General features: G+C 37.7%; 1 protein-coding gene across 9 annotated transcripts in view; it reads left to right on the top strand.

Moving 5' to 3' along the window:
• TPPP (tubulin polymerization promoting protein) overlaps positions 1-14,523 on the top strand; it is a 109,296-nt gene that overhangs the window by 55,040 nt on the left and 39,733 nt on the right. For 3 of the 9 annotated variants that reach the window (XR_010605729.1, XR_010605728.1, XR_010605726.1), the window contains exon 5: positions 20-136. The exons of 4 other annotated variants lie outside the window; for them this stretch is intronic. Coding sequence is in view for 2 of the 5 variants with exons in the window: in XM_065627672.1 (XP_065483744.1) it covers positions 20-26 (7 nt within the window). In the remaining 3 variants the exon portion in view is untranslated. Of the gene's footprint in view, positions 1-19; positions 6,914-14,523 lie in introns of those variants that run through there. 2 more of the 9 variants (XM_065627672.1, XM_065627673.1) reach the window with 1 other exon arrangement.

Raw genomic sequence — 14,523 nt, 5'->3', positions numbered from 1 at the left:
TTCGTGTTTTGTTTTTCAGACATTGAATGGTAGCCTTTTGTAACTTTGCCTACAATGACCCTTTGAGCCCATACATCAGCCTGAAACCAAAACAATAATAGCAAAACAAAGGCAAGGACTTCCTTTGGACTTAGAGGTTTGTTTGTTTATAACGTATTTGGGGTTTTGTTTTGAAGAGGGATGGAAATTTTCCAAAACTCAGGATATGTTGTAAAGATTTTAATGGATTTTCCCATGGTTGGCTCTGGTTACCTGGGAAGATTTTTGATGTACATAAGGATGCTCAGGATGAGAATCATCCAGAATTGTGAAACCTTTCCAGGAGTTACCCATTGTTCCTGAAGAAAAATTTCTATGGAATTGAAGGATTATCCACTCCTGTGTTGCACTGGTGAACTGTCACACTCTGGGGCAGAAAATAGCATACTATGATGCCAACAAGGGCTTAATTATTCCAACATGGTAACTGAATTGTCTAAATGTAGAGAACCTCCTTCTACATCACTGGTGCCTGAGCACCTGAAGAAGACTCTGGGATAGTCCTGCTTTTTTTATTAATAAGAAGGCTAAGCCTTTAACCCTTGATAAATCCTTCAGCTAAGTGACAGGCAAAACCAGTGTCCATATTCTTCCCATTGGCTTTTAAGACTTGACTTGTAATTCACTGGTACCTGAAAATACCTGGACCCAGCCCAAATGAAGGGTGAAGTGCAGCCTACTGGACTACAGCCCTTTCAGCACACTGTTGATCTGGCTGTTGCTAGCTAGCTGCCTTGTTTGGCACATCAGGTGATACTTAACCTGAGGTGCACAAGTAACAGGCTTTCTCAAGTACCCAAATACTGAGTGTCAGTAATGCTAAACTGTTGCTACTCATGAGGAGTGATTGGTTAGGAAGGTTTTAAGGTATTAAGTAGGTCTTAAGTTGCTAGTTCACAGTGTGAGAGAGACCAGCACACTCTAAGATAGAAGGCATGCAAAGGAATTGAGAATGTGGACAGATCCAAGCTGACACAGACTAGAAATTTAGCTGCTCTGTTTGCTTAGAAGAGACTGACAGAACTACCTGGATTCTGCAAGAGTTTACTTTGCATTACTTGTACAGTATAAAATCCCTGACATGAACCAAAGTACGTTGTATGGACCTGATGCAAAGTTCTTTGAAATACTTTGAATTGGCGTAGTAAGCTTTGGATCAGGTACCTGAGAAGATGCTTCAGATAGCAGTATTTTATTTTGAGGAGCATACTTCTTTGTTTCTTCTTAGTTTCTACAGTTGGATAGTTTTAAAACTCAAGCAAACAGATGCATGGAAAGAAGTTATTCTGATATGACAGTGATAAAGGGAAATATTGGCTGGAAAGATATACTGTTGAAAGATTTTTTGCTTTTACTATGCTTGGTGTGGAAGATAAGGGCTGTGAATAAAAGCAACATATGCAGCTGTGTATTAGGAGTGCAGCCACCTATTTAAGCTCTTACTTTTCCACTAATATCTATAGAAAATTAAAAGCTTAAATACTAGCTTGAATGTTAGCCATAAGTTCCAGTCCTGCTTGGGAACAAGGCACAGTACATTTTCTTGTTCATCTGCCATTTCCTCAACTCTCAGGACAGCAAGTACAGCTGGTACCTCAGAAATGAGGGGAAGGGATAGCTCAGGTGGTGCAGGAGGTGACCCATTTTCAGCTCTTGAAGTGTTGTAGAGCATATGCTCTTCCTGTGCACCATACTCCAGACTTAAGTAAATGTCACATCTGAAGTAAGGACATGGGTACCTAATAAGGTTTACACTAATTTCCTTTTTTTCAGGCGTCTCAACTTATTCAATCTAACTTTCCAGTCTGATTTTCAGCATCTTATATTATGTAGCACTCTTTTATGTGACATCTTCTATAAAACCCTGTTGTTTCTAATTATCTTTGCTTTCATTATTGCTGAACAGGCTATCAAATGAAAGGTGATCAGAAAGTTCAGGTAGCTTTTAAGAAAAACTGCCTTAAAGAACAAACTCAAATTATACTGTTCGTGTAAAATTAAACCCTTAAATACTATGGTAGTACACAATCTTACCTGTATCTCCACTGAGGCTTAAATGACCATCAAAGCCTTTGCAAGATGGTGGACAAGAAAAAAAATCCTCACTGAGGCAAAAGAATAATCCTGTTTTCTAAAAATAACCTAGTTTTTAAGTAAAATATGCAGAAGTCAAACGGGTTTTCATTTTAGTGCTTGCTTACTAGTTCCATCTAGTTACTCAATCTGCTTTAGTTACTTGTTAAGAATTTTGCAACAATCTTACCAATATGGAAATATCAGAAACAAAAAATTTTTGTCCTGCTTTTTGTGCCTATCACAGCCATCACAATAGTGTTACTGAGAATAAGCTATTTAAAAATGTGCATTTTTTCAACGGTCTTGTGTGAACAGTTGTCACTAATTGTAATCAAACATTCAGAATCCCAAAGGAAATGTTGAAAATTGGACAGTGACCAAGATCTAGCCCCCCTTTTTTTGTTGTTTTTTAAACCTACAGTATTTCTGATCTCTTTTTCACCTTCAAGAAGGGAAAGGGAGATGTCAAAAGTACTCATACATCACAGCCTGTGTTTTTTATCAGCATAGAGATTGTCCTTCAAAGGTATTTTGGATTGAAGTGTGATATTTTTCCATGTATTTTACTTACCTTACCAAAATTAAAAATTCCTCAGACAACTTTTTGGCCTTATAGAAACCTCTGTTAATGAACTAGCTTTTCAGCCACCCATATTTTCCCTCTCTTGGCTCAATTAATATTTTCTATGGTAGCTGGATTTAATTAGAACTAAAAGGCAAATGACTGCTATGGATTTGGCTTGCAAGTGATAAGTATCCCAAATATCTGTAGAGAAAATCCTTATGTATCTTTCTCCAAAATCAAAACTTCAGGGTTGTAATTGATAGTTTTTTCCTAAGGCCTATCATATTTATAAAATAAACGTTAATTCTTTGTGCCTGCATGTATGATATTCAAAACATAACCATGCGTTTCAGTGATGCATGTATTCTGGAGGCATGTGCCTGTCGTCCATGAATGAGAATTTGTTTGCACTGGCCAAGAAACAAACCTTTTACCTTCATGATAGAGCAAATGGACCAGTACATGTCCTCTTAACTATTAGCCTTGTATGTGTGCCAAAATAACTACGCCTTTGTGTAAACTGTTTGTAGTGTGAATATTATGTTCTTGGCCTGTCTGTTAGTTGATAATAAGTAATGTAATACACAAGGCTTGTACAGATTCGTTTGTGTGTACACATACTCTTTGGATCCAGCTAAGTAAACTATATAGATTTTGATCTAAACCTTAAATCTTATTGGGGCCAGACTCTAGTCCTGCAGCCAATGCTGTTTAGCTTGGCCAGTTGGTGACACTGCCGTTCTCCCTCCATAGCATGAAGGTAAAGATCTAAGGAGACTTTCATGTTTTTACAAGTCTACCATGTTCCTATTTCTGGGGTAAATCACTCTTCAGTGATTCTATCATAGACTTAATGTGACAAGAAGAATCTCTCTTATAGTGAAGAACTAGGACAGACAGTGTCAGGGTGAAAGCAAGATTTCCTCTGAGTGCTCTCAAGAGACCATTTAAACTTATGCGCTGCATGGGCCCTATAGTTTCCCTTGCCCCAACTTCGTGAAGCAAGTTGACACTATGTGTGCACACAGTTATTCATCATCAGTTAGTAAGTACAAAGTTATGGTGTATTGAGGTGGGAGCAGGAAACAGGACTGTTTTAAAATGCTTATGGACTTGAGTCTTACATAGACCTTTATGAAATTAAATACCTGAAGCATAATGACAGATCTCAAACTTGTGTGAAATTCTCAGAGTCTGGAATGCCTCGACTTGATACATGTGTACCTCCTGTATTTGGAGTGCTTGCCCATAAAATAGCATTTAGTCATTTTGTGCACCCAAGTGCCCATTTGGCTTACCTAATATAAGCTGGAAATAATGAACTGGGATGTTCTTTTTAAGTCTTCAGAATCCTAAAACAAGTGAGACCTTTAGTTGCATTCATGCTTGCTTATTAAACTCAAAAACAGTGCTTTGAATGACGTCCCAGCTAAGAACGGTGCTTCAGGAAGCTAAAGAATATTGCAGATAGAACCTCCACATCTTAATTCTCCAAGTAATTGTTTTTTGCAGAGCGAAGCAGCAGTAATATATTTGGTATTTTTTAATGGTTTTCAATATATTACCTTGACGTTATTGCTTCAAAATCCTTATGGAGAAGGTGGATTTCAAAACAAGTTTAAGATATAACTCTTTGTTGTCAGAAAACATTCGAATTGGCTGCTTTCATTCAAAGTAATTGATGTAGACTTCGGCAAGAGCAAGCCTGATAACAAATAAAAGGAAAAAAAAAAGTCTCTTTGCTGGATATTCTTGACAGTCATTTGCAATACTAGTAGTCTGATTTATTTATTTATTTTTTTAATAAATTTTCTTTTGTAATCATGCACATGCACTACTTTGGGGCATATACATATGAGTGAGTGGCAAGACTACAGAAGAGGCTTTTTTATTTTAATACCTTACATTTGGAAATTGACATTGAAATGCCCAACTGACTAACCTGATTTGGAAAAATGTTAAGCACCTACCATATTGCACTGAAACAGCCAATGAATTAATTTTCAAATATAGTTATACAGCATCTCTTTTTGTGAATTACTGTAAAGCTTATGGCACTGTAGGAAGTGAGTCTTAAAGATAACACTCATCATAATTTGCCGTTACCTTCAGTTATCTTTATTCAAGGTTTTTCTATTACTTTGCACATTTTTCAGAACAGATCACAAACGTGAATAAAGTTACATTCAAGTTAATTACAAATGTAGCCATAAAAATACACTTCATCCATCTTTCCATTTGGATCAGGAGCTATATTATGGATGATCAACAAGATAAGGAAAAAGATGGCAATGTGTATCTCCACAATGCTGAATTATTTTAAGCTCCAGTTTACATCAGATGAGTTTCTGTATGCCTGCGTTTGCTCAAATGCTATTTTTAAACAAAGTAATTAAATAATGTGAAATAATGCAGCCTGGACTCTGTTAAATAGGGTTATATTAACGCAACTGAAATGCTGTATGTCTATAACATTAATGCTAAATACATACTAGCTCTTTACAAAGGCTTTGTGTAAGTTCAGTTAACCTACAAACTGATGTCCTGTGTAAAATCCTGCTGGCAAACTACATTTGTTAGCACTCTAGTGTATGAAGTGTCAAGGTCATAGACAAAACCAAGTTACAGTATGAACAAAAGTGTGTTTGTGTGCATCTTTGTGCTGCATTCAGAATATGTCAGCTTTGGCCAACTATTGCAGCATGAAAAATGTTTTGTATAATGTGTATAATACGAAGTAATTTGTCTGTACATTCTGTAAAGCAGAGAAATGGTCAATGTTGGATAAGTATATTGAAGTTTATTCTTAGCAAGGTTTTATGTTTCACAGATTTAAATATTACAGGAGAAATATATATTTATACAGAAGTATAATTTTTGAATGTTTGAGGTTGGTTTTCTTCAGTCGTGAACCATTTATTAATCCATATTATGCTTTATTCCTTTGCTAGCTTGTTTATCTGTCCATGCTATTCCAACATCCATTTCTAACTTGATTTAGATGTTTTGATTCTTTATTTGCACAAATCTGGATGTGCATGCTGTCAGGACCTGATCATAAAGTGTAGAGGCAAAACTGTTTTGTCTTTGATTACCTAGAGCACTAATAAAAATTTAATTGTTAAATAATGGTAGTATGTAGATAGGTCTTGACATAGTCTTCCTTGGAGCACTGTACAACATGATAGAAACCTTCAGTGAATCTTACTATTTCTTGTTCTTATTTTCATTTGTCTTTCATCTTGGTCCAGAAAACCAGGAAGCTGCTGTGTGCTAATAATTACCTGCAATATTTATAATTGCAGGCATTGCAGACATTAATATTCAGCTGTACTCGCCTACTGTGTTCACTGTGAAATTTTCAACACGGTAAAAATTTTACATGATCATTTAACCATACAAGTTTACTTTTTTCCTTAGAAATTTAACACTGAACCTTTTGTTTTCATTATTGCAAATGAACAACTTGAGCATAGTATTTCTTAATCTTAACTATAATAGATAAATATATCCTAAGCAAAGATTTTTAACCACTTGATGAAGGGGGCCAGGCACCATCCAGTGCAAAGCACACTGGGCAAAATCTTATCCCCACTGCAGTCAGTGCCAAAATTCTAACTGGTGTTAGCAAAAATGGAACCACCATTACCAAGGGGTTAATATGCTTAGTAACCGTGACAAGAGGTTATGGGGGAGCACAACAGCGATTCTCTCTTTCCCTATCTTTGTTTCTGTTAATTTAAAACTACTACTATTCAGTCTTTAAGTAAAAGAAACTTGAAGGGGGGATCATATACTACTAGTTTGTACTAGGTTTTTTCAGGAAAAGGAAACAAATTTATATATATATATATGCAATATATTTTTACACTGTTTATTAATGCTAGAAAGTATTAAATGTATCACTTTATCAGTGTGAATGTTAAAGTAATGACAATGTTATGGATGTTTTAAACCTTTTAAAGTTGTCTTGTTAAATTCTAAACCCACATTAACAATGGAAAAGCTACTATGTCTACAACATTATTGTTGATATTTTATGGAAAAGTTCAAGTACAGCAGTTGTTTGGTTAGCACTGTAAAAGCTTGGCTTGAGAAGTTGTAGTGAAATCCATATTATAAACAACATTTTTAAAAGCATAGCTTCTCATAAAGTATGTTACTGCTGCTGACTGACTGTATAAAATGGTATCTTTAGTTGGTAAAGTGATCAATAAATGTGTTACTACATCATTTCCTGGATTTCTTGAAGTAAATCATATTTGCTGATAAACTTCGCTACCAACAGTACTACTACAATTTAGATGTTAAGCAAATTGCTAATGAATTTATAAATTACATCAAAATACTCTCTGAACAACCAGCTCTTCGGTTCTGAACAGAATATATTTCTTCTTTACCATTTAATTTCCTAGTTTTAATTACAAGTAAAGCATTAACATTTTGAGAACTCTAGTATGATCCTTGAATAGCCATGATGATAGTGATCCACCAAATGAGATCTGTCAGGGATGAAACATAGATTGGTCCTCAGTCTCAAAAGCCCGAGTTACTTCTCTCACCTTCTCTGAGTGGTATTGCAAATATTTTACTTTCAAGGAAAGTCATTGGCTACATGGAACATTGTTTTAAGGATGTTACATTCAAAAGCAGATATGAATCTTTTATAAATAACAATATTCTTCAGTTTCTCTGTAGCAGTAATAACATGATTTTTCAAGAAACAGAAGACTGAAGTTATTTAATTAAACTCAGAGGGAGCATCTTAATAACATAATGACTAATGTGACAATAACCCAGGCACATTGCTGCTCTAGAAATGTAGAGGTACTGAATTAGCAGCTACAAGGAAACATAACAGGTTACAGATACACTGTCTCTTCTCCAGTTGTTTTTGAACTAGAAGTGGTGTTCTCTGTGTTCACACAAAGACAACCTTCTTCAGAAATGCCCTTTAAGTGCAGTCTAATACAGTTGTGTCTGAAGATAGCTTTTCTTCTGCATAGACACCATACGCTGCATGTAGTATGACTGCCAGATAAAGCTCCTTTTGTATTTGAACATGTGTGGTTACTGAAACTGTAAAAAACCTAATGAAGCAGAACGTTTAGGGATTACTAAAGGAAAAATCAATATTTTTTTTCCAAGCAAAAAGCTCTTAAGGAAGGGGAGATATTACCCTTATGCTCTATGAGAATATAAGACACTAAGATTTATTTTCAAGATGTATTTTCAAAAGAGTTGAGGATTTTTAATTATTTTTCCCATAGAGGATTTTTTAATTATTTTCCTGTAGAGCATTTTGAAATGCCTGCTTAACCTTACACACCACTTACCCGTCATGACTTTAAAATAAAAAATTAAAAACCATCTGCCAGGATGTGTTGTCTCCAGGAATACAATTACTTGGGCTACATTTTCTCGATGTGTAGCTACTGCTGCAATGACTACACATAGATTGTATGTGTAGAGGTAGTCCTATTGAGATGAGACTGACAGAGTGCCACCTAACCCTTGCTGGCTTTCTGTTCCAAGCTTTCCAAACTGACCACTCAGATCAGCATCAGTTAAGCCTCCTGCTCTCATGTCCATTTGCCAAATATACACTGATCTCTCCCTGCTTCTACCACAGCCAGGGCTGCATGGAGAAAGGCAGGGGAGAAAAAACCAAAAAAAATGGCTACCTCTACCACATCTGAGTCTTCAGAGGACTCATAAAACCTGGTCTCCTAGTTAGCCTTTTTTCATTTTCTCAGCTTCCTACTTAACTGACTGCACTGCTTTATTAAAAATGTAAACTAACCCAGGCTCATTGAAATTTACTGCTCTGGTTCACATATCAACCAGAAGTTCATTCCAGGTCTCCATTATTTCCAAAACTGTGAACTCAAAAGATTATACAACCATCCATGGGTCACTTAAGGGCTCAAGGACTGCAAGGGTTTTCAGGAATGAATGCGGGAATATAAGGAGTGGCAGGTACAATAGGAAAGAATAGCTAGCTTGGGCTGCTGGAGTGAATCACACAGATCTTGATTCCAGCTAGCACAGGAGTGTCTTCCCTCTTCAAGGCAGGTAAGCTAGTCAACTGGAGCATCAGTTTTACAGCCTCATTGGAATGATAATAAAAAACTGTTACCATCTTTTATGTATTACTGTGGCAAGAAGGCGATTTTTTTCTGTAACAATCCCTGATAGTAGATGATACTATAGAAATTACGGGTTTGAATCCCATTTTTACTTGACTTCTGTGAACACTGTAATACCAGGAGAATTTTGTGTGTGGAACAGAAATTGGATAGCATGATATATTTTCTCTGAGTGACCCAGCTAAGTAGCTTTTGTACGAGGGATCATCTAATTAAGTGCTTTTATAGTAGTGGATGAGACTACATTCTTCATCTAAGGCAGTTTTGTTTATAGTCAAGAAGCAATTCCAGTTGAGGAACTGAGGGTCTAACTGAGGGTCACACAGAAAAATAAGAATTTGCCATCATTGCCTTTATTAAATGACTACCGAAAAAAAGGGCAGGGCCTGGAAATTCTAAGCACAATGTTGTGGAACATGAATTAACTCCAGATATCGAGACTGACATTTATTTTTAAACAAATGCCAATATATATTTGATGCTAATATATATTTGACCAGTGAGTTGCTTATTAAGAAAATGCCATGTATTCACCTGAAAGTTATTTCAGTGAAGTAGTGCCTTTACTAGAGCTTGTGAGTCTTTTGAAGTCATCCATTCAAGCATTCAAGAGAAAATATATGCAGTATATTATAGCAATGCATTTGCTTGGGATCATTTGAAAGCAGCTTAGTTGTTGTAGTATTTCTATAGTTCCACACAGAGCTGTCAGTTAAATTTCGTGCATTACCCTTATCTTTTATTATTTTGAGGTTTTTAAACAAAATATAAACAAATAGTCCATGTACTTGACATTTAAATACAATCTCTCCATTTTAAAATGAACTGTTAAACTTCAGATACAACTGTTTTTAAACAAGCAGGATTTAGAAAATATTTCAGCATCAAGTCTGTTTGATCTGCTACTTTTACTGTTGCATCAATAATTTTGCTAAGCTTCCGAAGTTCACTAGCTCAAGAGTGATTCATGCCCTTAACCATCCCTCCATTCTTGAAGATAAATTGTATCAGATATTTTTCTACTGATAATAGAGTTGGGCAGGTAGGGGAACTGAAGCAAATTCAGTAAAGGCATTTTTTATTGTCTGAAGTAACCTATGCGCTATGCCTTTTAGCTTTTTATTTTATTCATCCTGTTATTTTTTTTCCTTCTGTCCTTTATTTTTCTTAGACTAAGAAAGCTGAGGAAAGAAAAGAAATTAGAAGAGCAGTTAAGAATTAAGAGTTGTGTTCTGGTCAACAATTTACAAATACTGGTATTTCACCCACTTTTTTTTGCCCACTTTTTGTCTATCGTAAAATGGCCTCAATATGGATTTTAAACATACATAATATTAGTATAGAAGATTGACTTCAGTTGCTACTGAAAAGGACAGTATTTGAATACTAAAAACAACCAAGTGCAGGCAGGGTTGTTCCAGTAGCTATAGTTGACAGTTATTTAAGTTGATATTCGACAAGTAAACTGGTTGCTACAGTGACAGTAGACTGGCAGGATGCCAGTTTATTGTAAACTAAGGAAGAAAATCTTGGTTTACATTCACCATTTAGAACAGCTAAAGCAGTGGAGTCAGTACTGCCAGGAAAAGAAGGGCAGTTTCCAAGGTTTCAAATTAAGTAGCGATCAGCTTTCATACTGTCTGTGACTGTAGCCAGTCACTGTCCAGCAACTCTATCATTTGTTCTGTGATTAAAAAGCTTGTCCTCACAAACACGAAGGAGCACAAAGGCGTGATGGCAGCCAGGGGAACCCAAGTAGCTCAGAGAAAAGGGGGCCTTGTCACAGATCTTCCAAGAGCCATCAGCCTCCCTGTCCAGCTGCGAAACACATTGAGATGAGTCAATGGCTCTTCAGAGCACCTTACAGATCAAGGCAGGTTACTACCTACAGGCCTATACTATACTATAATATAATGATATAATTTGATGCCTCCAGCATTGTAGATTATTACAACATTATTCAGGAACATAAGAATCAAAAAGAAAGCCAAAGCTAAATTGACGAGTAGCACAAAGAATGATGTTATCTTACATTACCCAATCCATTTATAGTATGTAGGCTTAGAGAACTAATGGATTAGATTTAGTCCTCAAAAAGAGTCTCCCTTTATTATATATTATAAGGTCTAGATCCAGTCCCAGATACTTCCTCTGGTATTTCTACATTTATATTTGGAATGTAAAGAGTGTCTGTTTTCATGTAATGTCTTGAACTCTTCTGTGTTGGTAAAGTAGGTCATATGCTTTTGCTTCTTTTTCTTCTTTAACCACCACTTGTCTGCCTTCTAGGAAGAAAGCCTAAAACTTGCCTTTGATGGCCACTCCATCTGCAATTGCATTTGCCATGAGTTTCATGCACACTCAGACCTTTTTATTACAAATACAGTAGTTTCACAAATTTTCTTTAGTATTGGCTTGAGTATTAGAGAGTTTAATATATATTTTTATTTAATTCACTAAAACACCATTGCATCCAAATCTCATTAAATGAAGCTCTACATATAGTTTAAATTTCAAATCCTTTCTAGTTATTATGGTGTTGTGGTTTAACCCAAGCTAGCAATATAACCACGATAGCCACTCGCTCACTCCCCCCTCCCACCCATGAATAGGGCAGAGAATCGAAAGGGAAAAGAGAAACTTGTGGATTGAGATAAACACAGTTTAATAACAAAATAACACTATAAATAAAATGGAAATAAAATATAAAATAAAAGATAATCAATGCAATTCCTCACGATCTCCATCTGCACTGAGCAGCCAGTCCCAGGCAGCAGCACCCTGGTCCAAACAGCCAATCCTGGAGAGAGAACAGACAAAAAACCAGAAAGGCCCAAAGGCCTCTGCAAGTGGCAAGATGGCAAAAGGCTGAACTAATGAAACTCCCAAACAGAACTCCTCCAAACAGGTCTCTGTCCTGGCTCTGACACATCTCAAAGCAAGCCAGAAGATCCCAACTCTCCTTAAATATGAAGCATGACTCTAATGGCATGGAATATTGTTATTGGTCAGTCTGGATGTCAGTCGAGGTCTGTCCCATCCACGCCCCCTTTCCCAGCTGCCTCACACCTGTGGGCAGAGCTCAGAGGCCTTGACTCTCAGACCAGAGCAATTAAAAACATTAGCTCTGTGCTGGGACATTATCTTGTTCTCAAACTAAATCCAAACAATGACCATGCTAGCTATGAAAATCTTTCTAACTGCATGAAGGAAAATTGACTCATTTTCAGTCAAACCAGCACGTTTGGTTGCATCAACATGAAGGGTATCCAAATAATTTTTACTTCCTGTAAAAAATCACAGAATCACAGAATGGTTGGAGTTGGATGGGATGTCTGGAGATCATCTAGTCCAACCTACCTGCTAAAGCAGGTACGCCCAGAGCAGATTGCACAGGAGTGTGTCCAGACGGGTTTTGAATGACTCCACAACCTCTCTGGGCAGCATGTTCCAGTGCTCTGTCACCCTCAAAGTAAAGAATTTTTTCCTCATGTTTAGATGGAACCTCCTGTGCTTCAGTCTGTGCCCACTGCCCCTCATCCTATCGTTGGGTACCATTGAAAAGAGTCCGGTATCATCCTCTTGACATCCACCCTTCAGATATTTATAAGTATAGAAAAGATCCCCTCTCAGCCTTCTCTTCCCCAGGCTGAACAGACCCAGTTCTCTCAGTCTTTCCTCATAAGAAAGATGCTCCAGACCCCTAATCATCTTTGTAGCCCGTGCTGGACTCCCTCCAGTAATTCCTTGTCCTTCTTAAACTGGGGAGCCCAGAACTGGATGCGGTACTCGAGATGTGGCCTCACCAGGGCAGAGTAGAGGGGGAGGATAGCCTCCCTCGACCTGCTGGTCACACTTTTTCTTAATACACCCCAGGATACCATTGGCCTTCTTGGCCACAAAGGCACAGTGCCGGCTCATGGTGAACCTGTTGTCAACCAGAACTCCCAGGTCCTTCTCTGCAACACTGCTTTCTAGCAGGTCCACCCCTCACCTGTACTGGTGCCTGGGGTTGTTCCTCTCCCAGGTGCAAGACCCTACACTTGCCCTTGTTGAACTTCATTAGGTTCCTCTCTGCCCAGTCCTCCAGCCTGTCCAGGTCTCGCTGAATGGCAGCACAGCGTTCTGGTGTGTCAACTCTTCCACCCAGTTTGGTATCGTCAGCAAACTTGCTGACAGTGCAGTCTCTTCATCCAGGTCATTGATGAATAGGTTGAACAGGACTGGACCTAATACTGACCCCTGGGAGAACCCCACTAACTACAGGCCTCCAACCAGACTCTGCAGCATTGATCACAACCCTCTGAGCTCTGCCATCCAACCAGTTCATGACCCATCATGACCCAGCCCACACTTCCTGAGCTTGCCTATGAGGATGTTGTGAGAGACGGTGTCAAAAGCCTTGCTGAAGTCAAGGTAGACAACATCCACTGCTCTCCTTTTATCTACCCAGCAGGTCATACCATCATAGAAGATTTTCGGGTTGGTCAAACAGGATTTCACCTTGGTGAATCCATGCTGATGATTCCTGATAACTTTCTTTTCTTCCACATGCTTTGACATGATGTCCAGAATAAGTTGTTCCATCACCTTTCCAGGGATGGAGGTGAGGCTGATACCATCTAGACCTCTTTCTCCCTCCTTCATGGAGATATGAAGGTATGGACATATGAAGGGGAACAGACGTATAAGAACTGTATGGCTCTGTATGAGGTCCCTGCCCTAGAACCAGAGTTTTGAGAGGCAGATTCCTGCAGCTAATTTACTGAAGTGTTGAAGGAGGCCTAATGCTTGGATGGGCTAACTGACTCAGGTTTTAGGTGTGTTTGGGTTTCAGTTTTGTGTTTGGGTTTTTTGTTTGGTTGGTTTTGGTTTTGTTTGGGGGTTTTTGTGGTTTGGTTTGATTTGGTTTGGTTTTGTTTGTTTGTTGTTTTTTGATTTGGTTTGGTGTTTTGTGTTGTTTGTTTGGGGTTTTTTTAACCTAGGAGCTAAGAGGCAAGTACTGACCTGGCTTAAAGTAAATTCTGTGTAATTACCATTAACGAGCGAGGTTAGATGCATTATCTGGAGCTTTGCTAAAGCCTCATCCAAACCTATTACAATAGAAAACTGTGATCTTTATTGATGTCAATGGGCTTTTCATCACATTTTCCTTCCTGGTGAGAAAGAGGTAGATGCCAAAAGCTAAATGCTATATTCCTATTGTATTTTACTCCTGGCTTATTAGAAATACTTATAGAAAGCTAGGATTAGTTGGAATGGAGTAAAGAAAGGGTATGAGGACAAAAACCCAAACAAAAATAGGCAAAGTAGTGGAAACTTCAGAAAACAGGGGAACAGAGAAAGCTGGTCACAGCAAAGGTAGAGAAGGCACACAAGAAGCAGCCTGAGGCTTATGCATTTAATAGAAGGCCATCTGTTCAAGCCTAAAGTTAACCTTTTGATGGTATAAAATGAGGTGTTTCAATAAGAACTTACAAACTTGTCATGAAGTGTCTATTACTGGTTTGAATCAGCATAAAGTTGCTCAAAAGATAGAAAGCTTGTCTATAACATACAAAACACATTAGTTTTTTCTGAAAAGACAGAACTCCTGCAGCACCAGAATTGGCTAATTTGCAACTACTGCTGCATGCATCAGTGAAAAAGAAAATGTGTAAACAAGCACAGAGTTAAGGGATTTGCTTTTTTCTT

The sequence above is a fragment of the Caloenas nicobarica genome, chromosome 2 (genome assembly GCF_036013445.1).
Source record: "Caloenas nicobarica isolate bCalNic1 chromosome 2, bCalNic1.hap1, whole genome shotgun sequence".
Taxonomy (NCBI): domain Eukaryota; kingdom Metazoa; phylum Chordata; class Aves; order Columbiformes; family Columbidae; genus Caloenas; species Caloenas nicobarica.
This window is presented reverse-complemented; position numbering and strand designations above follow the sequence as displayed.